At 34.4% G+C, this 15,000-nt stretch overlaps 2 protein-coding genes across 2 annotated transcripts in view; one reads left to right on the forward strand and one right to left on the reverse strand.

Moving 5' to 3' along the window:
* LOC118448390 (uncharacterized) overlaps positions 1–9,950 on the reverse strand; it is a 28,417-nt gene extending 18,467 nt beyond the window's left edge. Inside the window, exon 1 of the mRNA XM_085658700.1 lies at positions 8,060–9,950. The gene's annotated coding sequence lies outside the window, so the exon portion shown is untranslated. The remainder of the gene's footprint in view (positions 1–8,059) is intronic.
* Positions 9,951–12,318: 2,368 nt separating this feature from the next.
* LOC118448423 (neuroglobin) overlaps positions 12,319–15,000 on the forward strand; it is an 11,742-nt gene continuing 9,060 nt past the window's right edge. Inside the window, exon 1 of the mRNA XM_035881663.2 lies at positions 12,319–14,156. Within this exon, the coding sequence (XP_035737556.1) occupies positions 13,963–14,156 (194 nt within the window). The 5' untranslated portion in view covers positions 12,319–13,962. The remainder of the gene's footprint in view (positions 14,157–15,000) is intronic.

Here is a 15,000-nt window from a genome sequence, read left to right on the forward strand (position 1 = left end):
CTTTCTCGCATCGAGAAGCGCCGTGAGAATGAATTCTTTCTTTTAAAATGAATTATACTACAAGCCATTACATGATTTCTTTAAAAAAAGAAGAGAAAAAAAGAAGAAAAAAAAAGAACTACTTTCATGGAAACGATTTTTAGTCCATTCAATTTTCTTCTTCTTCTTCTTCTTCTTTTTTTTTTTGTTTATTACCTTTGTTTTGTTACTTCGTTGGTTATTTATTTAAGAAAAAGCTTAAGAAAAGATCTTCGTCGGATTTCGAAAGATAATATCTAAAAGAATTGAAATTTGAAAAATTAATAAAAGAAAAATTATTTTTCGAAGATAAAGAAATATTTATATGTACATTGGAAATTTTCTCGTAGTATTACGACATATTGTTTTCAGATATGAACGTACGTATATCTAATGCCTGCCTAGATCCGATCGAAATTACAGCCACGCTACGATCCAACGCGTAGGAGGAGGACGCGGAGAGAAGCGTGACACGGAAATCGAATGAAATGCACCGTTAAAAGCCGTCACGTAAATAAACCTCTTTTAAGTCGATATGGAATTTTCGAGCTCGGCTATGATATTTTCATACTCATTAATCTGCTTCGCGCACACTACGAAAAAGAGAGAGAGAGAGAGAGAGAAAGAGAGAGGAATCTAAAATCGTTGATGCGTTTACAAATGGCTGCCATTTATACGCTAAAAATACGAATAGCTCGTCGAGAAATTTCGTACTACGTTAATATAATTGCTTATGTGTAAATATATCATAGATAAGTGCTAATAATTTTACAAATGACCAAAAGGAAATATCTATGAATACAATTTTATACGGATATATTTTTATATAGTATATATAAGTACATATACACATATTCTTAAATATTTCCACATTACTAAAATATTATTTTCCTAATACAATTTTCAATAATAAATATTGTATTGTTTAATATTAATATGTATTTACAATAAGCATATATAATTCTCGTAATAATATATGGATTTAATATATGTATATATTTATTTATTTATTTATATATTTATATATATATATAAATACATTAATATATATATATACATATATAAATATATTTTAATATGAATTAATTAATATTTTAATATAAATCAGCTATATTATTAGTTTTAATATTTAGTATATTTTTAGTATTAAACAAGAAACTCTTAAAAAAGAAATATATGAATATATATTAATATATATAAAGTATATATAAGTTCAATATATTATACTATATTACTTATGACTTAGGCTATAATAAATTATTTATATCGATATACGTTTTAAATGTCTTAAATTCGCCAAATTCGAAATTTAACGAATCAAAAGATGAATTTTATTCCATCTTTCTCAATATAGTAAAGCATGATGATTCTGTCAATTCATTTTGCTTTTTCTTTTTTTTTTTTTTTGCAAAATAACTCCATAAGTCTTATCATTGTTCCGCGTTCATCCATGACCGAGTTTGCGAGAACATAACAGATGGAATATGAATTCAAAGCGTTCGATATGTTCTATGGAAATGACGATAGAAACGTTAGAGTGACTAGTACACGTTTAGTCGAAATAAAACGATGAAGTTTTAACAACGTTTCCGAGCATCAAAAGATTTTATCAGAGAAGACGATCGAAAAGAATTTCTTTTATTTCCTTTATGTTTTCTTTTTTTTTTTTATCGTTTACTCATTTTTTATTCAAATTAAAATACCCTCGACATAAAGAATTTTTTCGATATATACGAAATTTTTTTTCTATTAAATCTATCTAACGATTAAATAGTTCTTTTTTTTCCTTCTCTTTTTTTATTATCTCTCCCTTCTTTCACCCCCCCTCTTACTCTCTCTCTCTCTCTCTCTCTCTCTCTCTCTTTTTTCTTCTTATCTTTTCCTTCCTCGAAAACAGGTTTTCATTCTCGTCCTATCTCTATAAAGAAAAAAAAATCTAAACGAGCTCGATCCACTTTTCCGATCATAACTGCTCTGATATACACACTAGATTTAACGAGTACTCTTCTTTGCATTAATCCTTTAGGTTCTGTTTCGTTCTTTCATTCATTTATCGATTTGTAATCTGTAAAATAAAGCTTGTATACAGTCGATGATATATTTAGAACCAGAAAATACGCATGAATATAAAATGATTTCATTGCGTATAATTGATGAATTTAAAAAAAAAAAAAAAAAAGAAAAAAAAAAATGATAATTAGAATCAAAAGAAAAATAAAAAGAAGAAGAGAAGTAGGAAAAGAAAATTTATTCTATACCTATATATTAAATTTATATTCGTAAAATGAATGAATACATTCTTACATTAATGGAGTTTAATGAATCATTGAATATGAAAATAAACGTTTGTCAACAGATTATACCTATTCTATGTCAATGATCAAATGATATTCATTTCAAGATTGATAGTAAGATTAACGATCAACATGTGCAATAATCCCATTCGTTTCTTCGTAATGCTCGCATTCTCTCGTCACTCCACTCGACCGTGTTTACTCGAATGCTTCTTCGGGAAGGTTGCAGCAGAGTTCTTCGAGCACGACACCGTGAAACGATTTCTTGAGTTAAAAAGAGAAAAAGAAAGAGAGGAAAGAGACAGAGAGAGAGAGAAGACTATCTCGCACAATGACACGCGTCTTCAACGGTACGAACATCTGCTGCTTGCGTTTGTCTCGCGTTTCTTCGTATATCGTAGCTTAGAATCTAACTGTACAGGTTTACGCCAAGACTTCGATCTGTTCTCGCTAAGTCCATTTTTATGATTTATTCGTGTGACCCAACGATCTTCGAAAAGAATATATATATATACATATATTTATATTATTAATTACAAAAGAATATATATATATATATATATATATATATATATATTATTAATTACAAGAGAATATATATAAAGATATAAATATGGTTTTATATTATAATTTAATATTAATTAGCATTTAAAATGTATTCGCTATTTTCCTTTAAAATTAAAATTGATCAGCATACGATTGACCAATAAATAATGACGAAATTTTGTCACTCGTAATATAATATAATAATTTATTACATTACACACGTAATATAATATAATAATTTATTTTTATATATATTTAATAAATAATATTGTAGAATAATACAATATTATATTATTGAATAGACCATTAAATAATGGACAGAATTTTCAATATCGTTTATTTAACAAACAAACAATACTCTAATGTAATAATGTATAATAGATGATGTTTATACATATCTCAATAAATAACAGGCTAGTATAGTTTTACTGATAATTATATATTATTTTTATATTCATTCTTTCTTTTTTTATATTATTATAAATCGTTGTTTTTTTTTTTTTTTTAAATGAAGATGATCGTCATAAAAATCTTTCTCATAATAACAATTATAATAATTAATTTGATAATTACAATATTAATTATTATCGTCGAACGTTCGATCGATCTCGCGTTCAAGTTGTTAAACGAGTTTGATATCTGAATAAAAAAAAAAAAAAAAAAAAAAAAAAGAAAAAAAAAGAAAAGAAAAGGAAAGAACTGTTTTATCAATATCGTAGATAAATCCACGATAGAAAGAAAGGTACTTATCTAAATTGAGATTCACGATAAAATGAAACGATCGTTGGTAGGTCTGGTCCTTGAAGAGAAATTATTTCGAGACGTTCTAGATATTGTCAGAGCTTCGAATCGAATGTTATCCGTTCGTTTTTCGTCGTACATTTATAACTTCTTAGAACAAAGTAACGTTTAAATCCGTGAAAATGTTTTTCATTACAAGGTCGGACTCTCCTATTGCTCATCTCGAAGAAAGAAAGAGAATAAACGAGAAGAGAGAGAGAGAGAGAGAGAGAGAGAGAGAGAGAGAAGACTTTAAAGAGAGAGAGATAAAAACAAAGAGAGATAGATAGATAGAAATAGAGATGGAGATATTAAAAGAAGCTTCGCGTAAACATTCGTTCGAATTTAATAGCCGTTGAGAATTCAAGAACGAAGAGAGAAAATATATAGAAGGAAGAAAGTAAGGAATACAGTAATGAGAAGTGTAAAGTGAATTTCTCACTTTGCTTTCGAAGATGTCGTCGAAGCTCGTTTAGCAACTCGTTTAAGTATCGTTCTAACGTCTTCGCTACGCGTAATAAAATGAAGTTGTAACAGGACGAGTCCTTCCTCTCTTTCTCTCTCTTTCTTTCTCTCTCTTTTTCTTTCTCTCTCTTTCTCTCTCTCTTTCTCTTTCACGCGTACACACACAAATATAAACACACATGCACACGTGCACATATTCGTTCTTTCAGATATATTCAGTTTTATCGAAGTTTCACAAAACAATTAACTCTCCGGCAATTAGCCACCGTTGAAACTTGCGTCGACGAATCTAATTAACGCAGCAACGAATCGAAGCTAGAAACTCGAATGAATTGACGTAGCAAACATTTAGGTAGGTAGAACAAACGAAGCAAATGACTAAATCCTATGTCGTACGATCGATATTTTCATTTCTAAGAAGATCGCCATAATTTCGCGATAAACAAATCCGTCAATATATATATATATATTTATATACATATATATATTTATATATATATATATATATATATATATATATATATATAAGGGTTAAATACAATAGTAGTCTGATGATCGACATAGAAATGCGTCTATTCCGCTCCGTAAAACTGGTTTCCCCATTTACCCCAACTTCTCCACCCCGCGCTGTGCTATTTCTCATCTGAGGACGGTTTCCCTTGACAGGAAATCGAGGAATTTCTACGTTCCCTTAATAACAAAGGGCAGATAGAATTTCTAGACGTTGCTAGACAATCCATACGCGATCTTATTGCCGCTCGAAGGATTTCTTTTCTTTATTTCTTTTCTTTTTTTTTTAACTCTTCGTTGAGATTTCATTCAGTTTAATTAGCATTGACCATCTTCGAGCGTGACACTAATAACAAGCAAACGTATACTTATAATCTGTGTACATGTATGTGTCTGTGCGTGCGTATGTTATATGCGTGCACGTATATATGTGCGTGTATGTATATTTTGTTCACCTTCAATCATCTTAGTTTTAAAATCCATCATCACGTATGCAACTCTTTTCTCATAGGAAGTCCACCAGGGAGTTCATAATCTTCCTAACTGTTTTTTCTTCTCTTCTACGCCAGAGATTCAAAGATAATGAACATTTTTAGTCGGAGAAATTGCCTAAGGGCTGCTAGAGAATTCGACGACGTGGAAAGAGGAAGAATATAAAAGAGTAGAAGAAAATTACATCTAATACTTGGTATAAAATCTTCGTCTCATTTCCTGTTTCTAGCAACACGAATCGTCGGGCATTAGACGATGTAACGTATTTCAAAACATTTTTATCATCTCCTATCGACGAAAATTTTAAGCAGCATCCAATCGTCAACATCGTCGTTCTCGTCGTCATCGTCGTCGTCGTCATCGTCGTCGTCGTCGTCGTCGTCATCGTCGTCCTCGTTGTCGTTATCGTCATCGTCGTTATCGTCGTCGTCGTTGTCGTCGTTGTCGTCGTCGTTTCTTATGAAAGTTTTCTCGAGGCTTCCGATTTTTCGATGCGAAAAACTTGGCCAAGCGCCTCTTGCTATACAGAATTCGATATAACTTGAGTAGATCGATTTGAAAAGTGGGTTATCTACGATCTAACATGGTCTCATCTCTACGGCCCCTTAGATATAACTGTATAGTTACTTTATTTCTCGACATGATTCAATTCCCTTGCGTTCCAGTACGTTATTGCGTTCCAATAAAATCGCGATTGTTTGAAAATAACTAAATCGATGTCTAGAGTCTCTATCTATACAATCTCTCTCTCTCTCTCTCTCTCTTTCTCTCTCTCTCTCTCTCTCTCTCTCTCTCTCTCTCTCTCTCTCTTAAATTAATCGTATCGAAATATAATCCGAAACATTTTAAATCGAATCCATAAAAATTTACTCGTGTTATAAAATTTTTCTAATATTTGATTAATATAAACAATACAAATGATTATAGAAATAATTATGATCGTTAAATAAAATTAAATATTACAAAAATTATAAAAACAATTATGATCGATATTTCTGTTCTATCCCACATGTCTCTTTGTTTTGTTTTTATTTTTATAATACACGCATACACACACACACACACATGTATACACTATACATACGATGAATTATTTCGATCAAATTTGCCTAATTAAAAAGACATTCGATCGGCAAAACATCAACGTGTTATGAAACGAGCATCGATTCGAAAAGTTGCACAATCAATAAATCTAACGTTGATTCATCCTACTGATTTTTACGTAATCATCTTACGTTCGTCTCGCTACGTGTCGACGATAACGCTCTTAACCGTTATAATTCTTTTTAACGAGAATCGCCTCGTTCTCGGCGCGTGGCTCAATTAACTAACTCCAGTTGATGGGATAATCGAGAATGAACGATGTCATCTCTCTCTCTCTCTCTCTCTCTCTCTCTCTCTCTCTCTTCCTCTCTCTTTATCTCTATCTCTGTCTCTATCTCTTTCTTTTTCTCTTTCTTTCTCTCTCTCTCTCTCTCTCTCTTTCTCTATCTTCCTCTATCTCCCTCTATCTCTTTTTGTCTCTATGGATCTGAAACTTTAAATTCGCAGTAAGAAGAAGAGAAAGAAGATGATGATGATGATGATGATGATGATGATGAAGAAATGGTAGCCAGGTTATTGCACTTGAGAACGACTCGAGTGAAAAAACGAGGTAAATTGTTGTACGTTTAATTGGGTTACGATTCATGTACTTTGTACGACCTTTATAACTTTAAACTCTTACGAGGTACTTTTATTAACATTGAAAGGAGTTTTCCGACGACTAGGAGTTAGCGTAATGAGAACGGAGATTATCATTCTTACGCGCTCATGAAAAATCTGTTAAACGTACGATCTCCTCTTCTCCTTTACCCTTCCAACCCCTTTCCCTCTTGAATTTTCTATGCTATGAGAAAATAGTAGAAAATAGGTTTTCTTCATTTCGAGAATACTTAGGTACCGATGAATGTAATATAAATTAACGAGACCGGTTTCATCTTTTAGCCGTGTCTTCCTTTTATATGCGAAGTCGTGCAAGGGAAATATCAAACATGTTTCTTCTTCTTCATCTTTTTCTTCTTTTTATTCTTCTTCTTTATCTTCTTTTCCTTCTTCTTCTTTTTCCTCTTTTTTTTTCCTCGTTCTCTTTTTCTTCTTTTCCTTTTATAAACTTTCTTACTTCCGTTGACTTGTTTTAGGAAATACATATACTTTCTCAAGTTTTATAGAATAACCCGTTTTCAAATAGACTTTCTACTTTCTTTCTTTCTTTCCTTTTTTCTGCGATGATAAACAAAAAATAAAAAAGAATATATATATATATATATATATATATATATATATATATATATATATATAAATGAAAGAGACGAGGGAACAGTCGAGCATTTGCTATTTCGCATGGTTCTATCGGAACACGCTCGGTCATCTCGAGAGGAAGACAATATTACCCTCGAGAACATTGTCCTATACGTATACGTATACATTCATACATATATACATATATATATATATATATACATACACACATACACATATACGAGCATAGGACGAAGCAGCACGTTATACGAAGGTATGTTGCGCACATGTTCGTTCGTAGCCGTTGCCGCGCGCCAGAGTTCATTCTCTTACGCTGATTCACCTGCTCTTAGAATTCTCCTCGGCTCTAATGCGATGTGATTTCGCTTCGAATCCTTGCTGAATTTCACACGAGCGGAGGAGAGTAGTGGGTGGGGTAGGTAGGAGAGGAGGGAAGTGGACGGTGAGGGGGTTAGGGAAGTCTCAATAAATCGCGAAGCATGACGTAAGATAAGATACTACCTAAATAATCATTTTTCAATAATATCAATTATTTTATTTTGTTTTATATCTTTAAAATGAACGTTTGTTTTATACATGAGGAAAGTAATTCGACAAAAAAAATCAAAGGGAAAATAATTAAAGAAATAATAAAAAATTATTTTTTAACTTACCTCTCGGCTATCCTACGACGAGCACGTAGGGATTAACATGTTTGGACGTAGTCGATGATTCAAGTCGATCCGTTTCACGGAGAAAAAGATAGATTGATAAATAGATAGATTGAGAGAGGAAGAGAGAGAGATAGAGAGAGACAGAAAGAGAGAGAAAGAGAGAGAGAGAGAGAGAGAGAGAGGGAAAGAGGAAGAGAAAATGAAAGTAGGAACACTTCGGAGTCTCACACAGAAATATTGAAATTCCCGATAAAGTTCTGTCGAAACACTGACACGAGAGTTTCTTTCTTTTTTCTTCACACGAGACACCGCACGATCCAGCGAAATCGAGTCGCGCTCATATTCAATCCTCGCAAAATTTTCCTTCAACACCAATAATCGTGGTCGTTAATTCTTCTTCCTCTTCCTTCCTTTCCTCTCACTCCGATTTATTTTACGTGAAATTCTTCCTCGTTATTTTGATTTCGTCGATCAGTCGAAAAATATCTTCATCCGATCGAAAGTTTTTGTTTTCTCGAGACGTGATAACAGAGAACAAGGTAGACAGACAGAGAAAAAGAGAGAGCGAGAGAGAGAGAGAGAAAGAGAACGAAAGAGAACGAAACAGAGAGAGATAGATAGATAGATAGAGAGAGAGAGAGAGAGAGAAAGAGAGAGAGAAGAAAAGAGAGAGAAGCACAAATTAAAAAGAAAAAAAAAACAAGGAGACAGTGAAAGAGAAACAGATGAAATAAAAGGGAATGAATGAACGTTGAGGAAGTACAGAGAGAGAGGAAGAGAAGAGGACGCGCACCGCACTCGCGGGGACCGACGCAGCACTCAGCGGCGAAGGTGCTTCAGGTGAGACGCCAGGTGGGTGTCGCACGATGGAAGGCAGCCGGCCTCCTCTCCTTTTCCTGCCCCACCTGACGAGCACAAGCAAGGTTTATGGGAGAATGAGCGGAATCCCATGTACTAGCTTTTGTCCGAGCTAAGACTGCCATGGCGCCTCCTTTCTTTCATGCTTACACACCATCCTTCGAAGATCCTTGGGCCCCGGTTTACAGATCTCTAACTTACCGACCGCGTTCTGAGAAATAGGGCCCGCCATTTATCTCCACTTCGAATTTTCTTCTATTCCCTAACGGCACGTTCTTTCATATTAGTTCATATTTCGAACAATTAGAGTTAGAATAGATTGGCACGAATCCGATCTCTTTAAGAAAAATAAAAGTGATACGGGCATCGTAGTTATCGTACTAATGGTTTTATGAATAGGTATGGAGTCTAGATTTCATCGAGTTCATGAAACTTTCATTACGTCGCATCTACTACTCTACGCTATATACTACCCGATACACTGTTACGATTTTCATGATTGTTCCCTTTCATACTTTTCACGGTCTTGAAATCGTTGTCTTCGTTGTCGGACTTGTTTCATAATGATTCAATCGTTCATTATGCACAGATTCCTACCATATCGACCGATGAATTTATTCGATTAAATATAAAGAATCATCCATTCCGTGTAATTTGAACGTACCAAGTTCATTCTATGTAGCAATGATTCACGTTTAAATCGTTACCTACTCTCATTACGATCAACCCTAATTATTCTTATACCTCGAACTTGACACCTTATTCGAATACTTCCTCTCTTCGTTCATTTGATAGCTCCAATTGAGTGGCTGGCAGAAAGAAATCAACTGACAGTCTTACGTATAAACAAGACTGCCGGAGTCCGAAGTGAAGAACTTCCTTCGGTTTCGTGACCCGAAGTCATTATATGGCGGAGCATTTTCTCACGAGATACCTCGCTCTAATTATATGTCTAGCTTGCTCCTGAAACCTACAGGTTTATTGTTAAATGTACTGGCTTCAACGTATTCGGAAGGAAAATAAAACGAGAGATAGAAAGAAAGAAAAAGAGAGAGAGAGAGAAAGTAGAAGAAAGAAAAAAAATAAAGAAAATAAAAAAGAGAAGAAATATCTAATTTCTACTTTGGCTTCTGTACTTTGCTCCTGAAAGAATTGTTTCGAATCCAATTCATGCAATAGATCGCAAGACGGAAAAGATCAAAAGTTCTTTCAAAATCTAATCTTTTCTTACGTGTGGATCTTAAGAAATTTGTTTTCGAAAGCCCACGAAAAGAAGAATCCTTTGTAACATTGTGGTTTGTAAAAAGTAAACTCTTCGAACGAATTCGTGCTACTTATCTGGCAGGATATCTTGGCGTCAATTTTGTAGGAGATCGATCCTAATCCCTTTTTCTTTTTTTTATCTTTCACTTCCTCTCGCTCATTCTCTCTCTCTCTCTCTCTCTCTCTCTCTCTTTTTTGTTACGTGCCGAAAAATTGGCGGTGCTGGCATCCGCTCCCGTCTCGAACGTTTCGTTCGTTCCCGATAATTTCCACATCGACCGGCTCTTTTACAAGTCTTCGCCAAGAAAGAAATTTCATTTCTTATAATAGAACGAACTAACATAATTGGATGGTAATGATCTATTTAACTTCTCGTTTATATACAGTAAAATATTCACACGTACGTGCGTGTATATGTATATTTTTGCGTATCTATATGCGAAATAAATGAGTGAAGAAAAAAAGGAACGTATACGTATGATTTCTATTTTCTAAACTAACGTTCAAGGTCATCATTAAAGGAAAAATGTTACCTATGTAAATCATATTCAATAACATTATCCTGCTTTATCCATTGTCGAGCATGTAGAATCAGTTAACTCTGTAATCAGAACGATGTATTCATGCTCGCACAATGATACAAGTATGTACGCTTGCTTCGCTTCGAACGCGAAAGCTTTAACTGCTTATAATTTATATGAACGAAGTATGATTATGCAGATTGCGCGTATACATTCTACAATAATCAAATTGTTCGTTCCTCATCAACATCAATAGGGATTTTCGATTAAACCAATGATAGAGAAATATATATTGGTATATATATATATATACACGCATACATAAAATCATTAGTTAATATTTTATGGTTATACAATTTATTGCGTTGAATATGTATAATTGAATAAATTTTTCGAGCTTATAATCGTATCAACAACTACATTAAATATGAGAGTATATAATAACGTATGTTAACATGTGTTAAATTTACTATATGAATATGTTTATAAATTGTATAAACATATTATTTCGTCGAATTATGAAAACGAATTTATTGAACATAAGACAGCTTTTCTTTCTGTCTCTCTTTCTCTCTGTCTCTCTCTCTCTCTCTCTCTCTCTCTTTCTCTCTCTCTCTCTCTCTCTCTCTCTCTCTGTCTCTCTCACTTTAAATCTTTTTGAAAAAAAGAAAGAGCGTTCGTCATTTCGATAATAAATAAAATATTATATAAATTTGATCAAACTCACAAATTGTCCATTCGACATAAAAGTGGAACGGAAGAAGGATACAGCATTTTCGTTTTCGTTAACGGTGAAGGCGTCGAAGTAAACGCCCATCGAGTTTCGACCTCTCGAGGCCGCGTCTGTGCCTAGAATCATAATTTCGGTATGGAACGAGAGTTCTTGGAAGAATCCCTGAGGCATTCTGCCTACCAACTATGGAGAATATACAATTTGATCTACGATAAGGGAAGGACACAGTATTGAACACTTTGGGTTAAAAAAAAATATCTTTTTTATTGGCGTGATATCTTTCTTGACTTTCAACATCGCTCGATGTTCTCACTTTATCCCTTTACTTTCTTTTTTTTTTCTTTTAATATCGAGATAACGATATCTCACATTTTAAGAATGAACATTTTCGATACTCGAGATTTTACATAATTAGATAGGTACACACACACTCACATAAACATATATCGTCGATCTTATTCTTCGATCATTCCATTGGAATGATATATATATATATATATATATATATATATATATATATATATTAATTTTCATTTCTCGATAACATATTTCATTGATAGATAAAATTTCTTGATACTTATTGTATCAATAAAAGTATATATCGTATAATCGTATCAATCGATCATTAAGACCCGTAATACCAATCGACTCGTCTAATATACATGGAATACGGAAGGAAGATAGAAAAAAAAAATGTATAACAGAGAAAAATGAAAAGTGGCCGATTAATTGGTCTCGTAGCTTGTGGAAAAGAGGATGAGGATGAGGATGAAGATGAGGAGGGATATAAAGAGAACGGGGGCTAAAGGATGGAAAGGGTCCGCCGGCGTCGGGACGCATGCGTCGCGGAGCACTTGTTATGGGCGCCTCAGTCTTGGCTCGCCTGGGCTCTAGGCAATATCGCCGACGTGGAAGAATCGCGGTAAGCTCTTCGCCAGGGAGCCCCGGGAAACGGTCTAAAGATAGAAAACGGGAAACGCGGGAGAACGATAATAGAAACTGGTTCAATTTACAAATCTAGAGTTTGTTGTAAGTGAAAAGTGAAACGATAAATGAGTGATGAATGACACGTCGTAGAAAAGATTTCATGAATATGGACGATAAGCTGTGAGGGAAAGTAAAAATATCGAGTGTCAATGGACGACGAGATAAGACTGGACCGAATGATGCTTCCTTGAAGAGGATGGTCAGGATTAAATAGATACGATAGAATAGTTCCTTCTCGGTTGATCTCTTATTCTCATTTATTTCTGTCTCGGTGTTATGAGGAGCAGAAGGAAAAGATATCAGTTATAACGGAGAACGTCAGGTGCTCTCGATTGGCCCGATATAAACGAAGATAGGAAGAGAGGACAGGAATCGATTTGAGGGAGAGAGAAAGAGAAAGAAAGAGAGAGAGAGAGAGAAAGAGAGAGAGTAAGTGAGTGATATATAGATACATACATATATATATATATACAACGTGTCAGTGAGAAAAAAGAAAAGAAAAGAGAAACAATCGTATTGGAAGGAATGATCATTCGATGAGGACACTCGATATCTCGAGAAACACGCGAGAGAACGAGAGAACGAGAGTGAAAGAAAAAGAGAAAGAGAGAGAAAGAGAGAGAGAGAGAGAGAGAGAGAGAGAGAGAAAGCTTTCTCCCGCCGACACTCGACCTCCTGTCAATATCATCATCCCCCTGATACTCGAGAGCAACCACCACTTGTACTTCCTTCACCCTCCAACTTCGCGTTCCGTCGACTCGAAATGAACATTCCCAATGTGACGTATCCTAAATGACGTGGTTCTTTCTCAATTGGCCTTCGCTGACTTAGTTTCAATTCATTCTAGAGAAGATTGAATTGATTCTTGAAATAACCAACGAGATCAGTGAGAATTCTGTACCATCTATTGTTTCCTTGTTTTTCTCTTCTATTCGAAGATAAGCAATGGAAGCAGAAGAAATTTTAGCGACGAGCCAGTGCTTCGACCGGTGTCACTATTTCAAGCACGTGTTTGCGTGTTAAAGAGGGGCAAAAGTAGATCTTGATCGCGCGTGCGTGACGACGATGATGAAAATGTTCCGATAAAATGACGATCGTGATTATTAAAGAACGATCGATTTGTCGTCGATGACGAATCGAAGGAAATTAGAAAATTTCAATTTTTTCAATATCTTATTGGACGACATTTCGAGTTCGACAGTTTTGCGTATTTTTTACTGTGGACCAGCTTTAAAAAAAGAAAGAAAAAAGAAATATTCCCGTGTTTTTTTTTGGGGGGGGGGGAAAGAACATTTATGAAGGATAAACTTGACGCTAAACGGAATGCTTTCGATCAATAAACGAGACGAGAGAGACGAGCGTTCTCGATCGATGATCACCGCTCGAGGATTCTCTCGATCGCCATTTTGAATCTACTCGTGATTTAACCCACACGAGAAATATCTCATTGCGTTTTCTCGACCAAAGTGAAATTAAAGTTAAAGTAAAGCAAAAAAAGGAAAGGACGTCGCGAGGACGTCGTAGATAATCAACCAATCAAGATGGGCTGCGAACTTAGCAAGCTGACAGCCGCGAAATCGCGAAATCAAAATGATCGCGAAGGTTCACCGCCACCTCCTCAAACTACGACGGATCCAAGACTTCCTCTAACAGCAAGACAAAAATTTACTGTTATGGCTAGTTGGAGAGCCGTAGGAAGAGCCTTAGAACCTACTGGTGTCTACATGTTCATAAGGTTTGTTTTATCTCTCTCTCTCTCTTTCTCTCTCTCTTTCTCTCTCTCTCTCTCTCTTTCTCTCTCTCTCTCTCTCTTTCTTTCTTTCTCTATTTCCCTCTCTCTCTCTCTTTCTCTCTACCTCTCTATCTCTCTCTCTCTCTCTATCTCTTTGTCTTTCTGTCTCTCTGTCTCTCTGTCTCTCTCTCTCTCTCTCTCTCTCTCTCTCTCTATCTCTCCCTCCCTCTCTCTACCTCTCTACCACTCTATCTCTCTCTATCTCTCTCTTTCTCTACCTTTATCTATATACCTATTTATCTATCTCTTTTCCTCTTTTAACGAGAATACTGAGGAACGATCGAACGCTTTCGTGTCTCTTCAAGAGCGCACGTTTCAACTTAAAAATAGAAAGGATCTATAGTTACATGAACTATAATAGATACACATCGATCGATCTATGTTATATCGTCGGTAGTATCAAATAAAATAGATAAAAAGATAGTTCGATCGAACTCGAAATATTTTCACGAATGACGTTAAAATGACATATATACATATGTCTGTATTATCTAAAGAACTTACTTCAAAAATAATTTACTTCAAGCTAATATTTGATATAGGAATTAAACGATACTTACAAAACTTGTCTAGTATTTAAATTATTACTTATTATTTGTCATATGAATTTATATTGACTTAAAAAACTTCCATTAACGTTTAGCGATTATTAAACTTTATATTATAAAACGAAAAAGCTTAATAACTCATCACTTCCAGTGGTAAATCCAACAAAATAAATAAAGATAAAAACGAATTGAAATGAACAAATATTAGTTTTGTACACAATTCATTTCTGATAAGAGAT

Source organism: Vespa mandarinia, chromosome 8, assembly GCF_050613455.1.
Source record: "Vespa mandarinia isolate Hongniang chromosome 8, ASM5061345v1, whole genome shotgun sequence".
Taxonomy (NCBI): domain Eukaryota; kingdom Metazoa; phylum Arthropoda; class Insecta; order Hymenoptera; family Vespidae; genus Vespa; species Vespa mandarinia.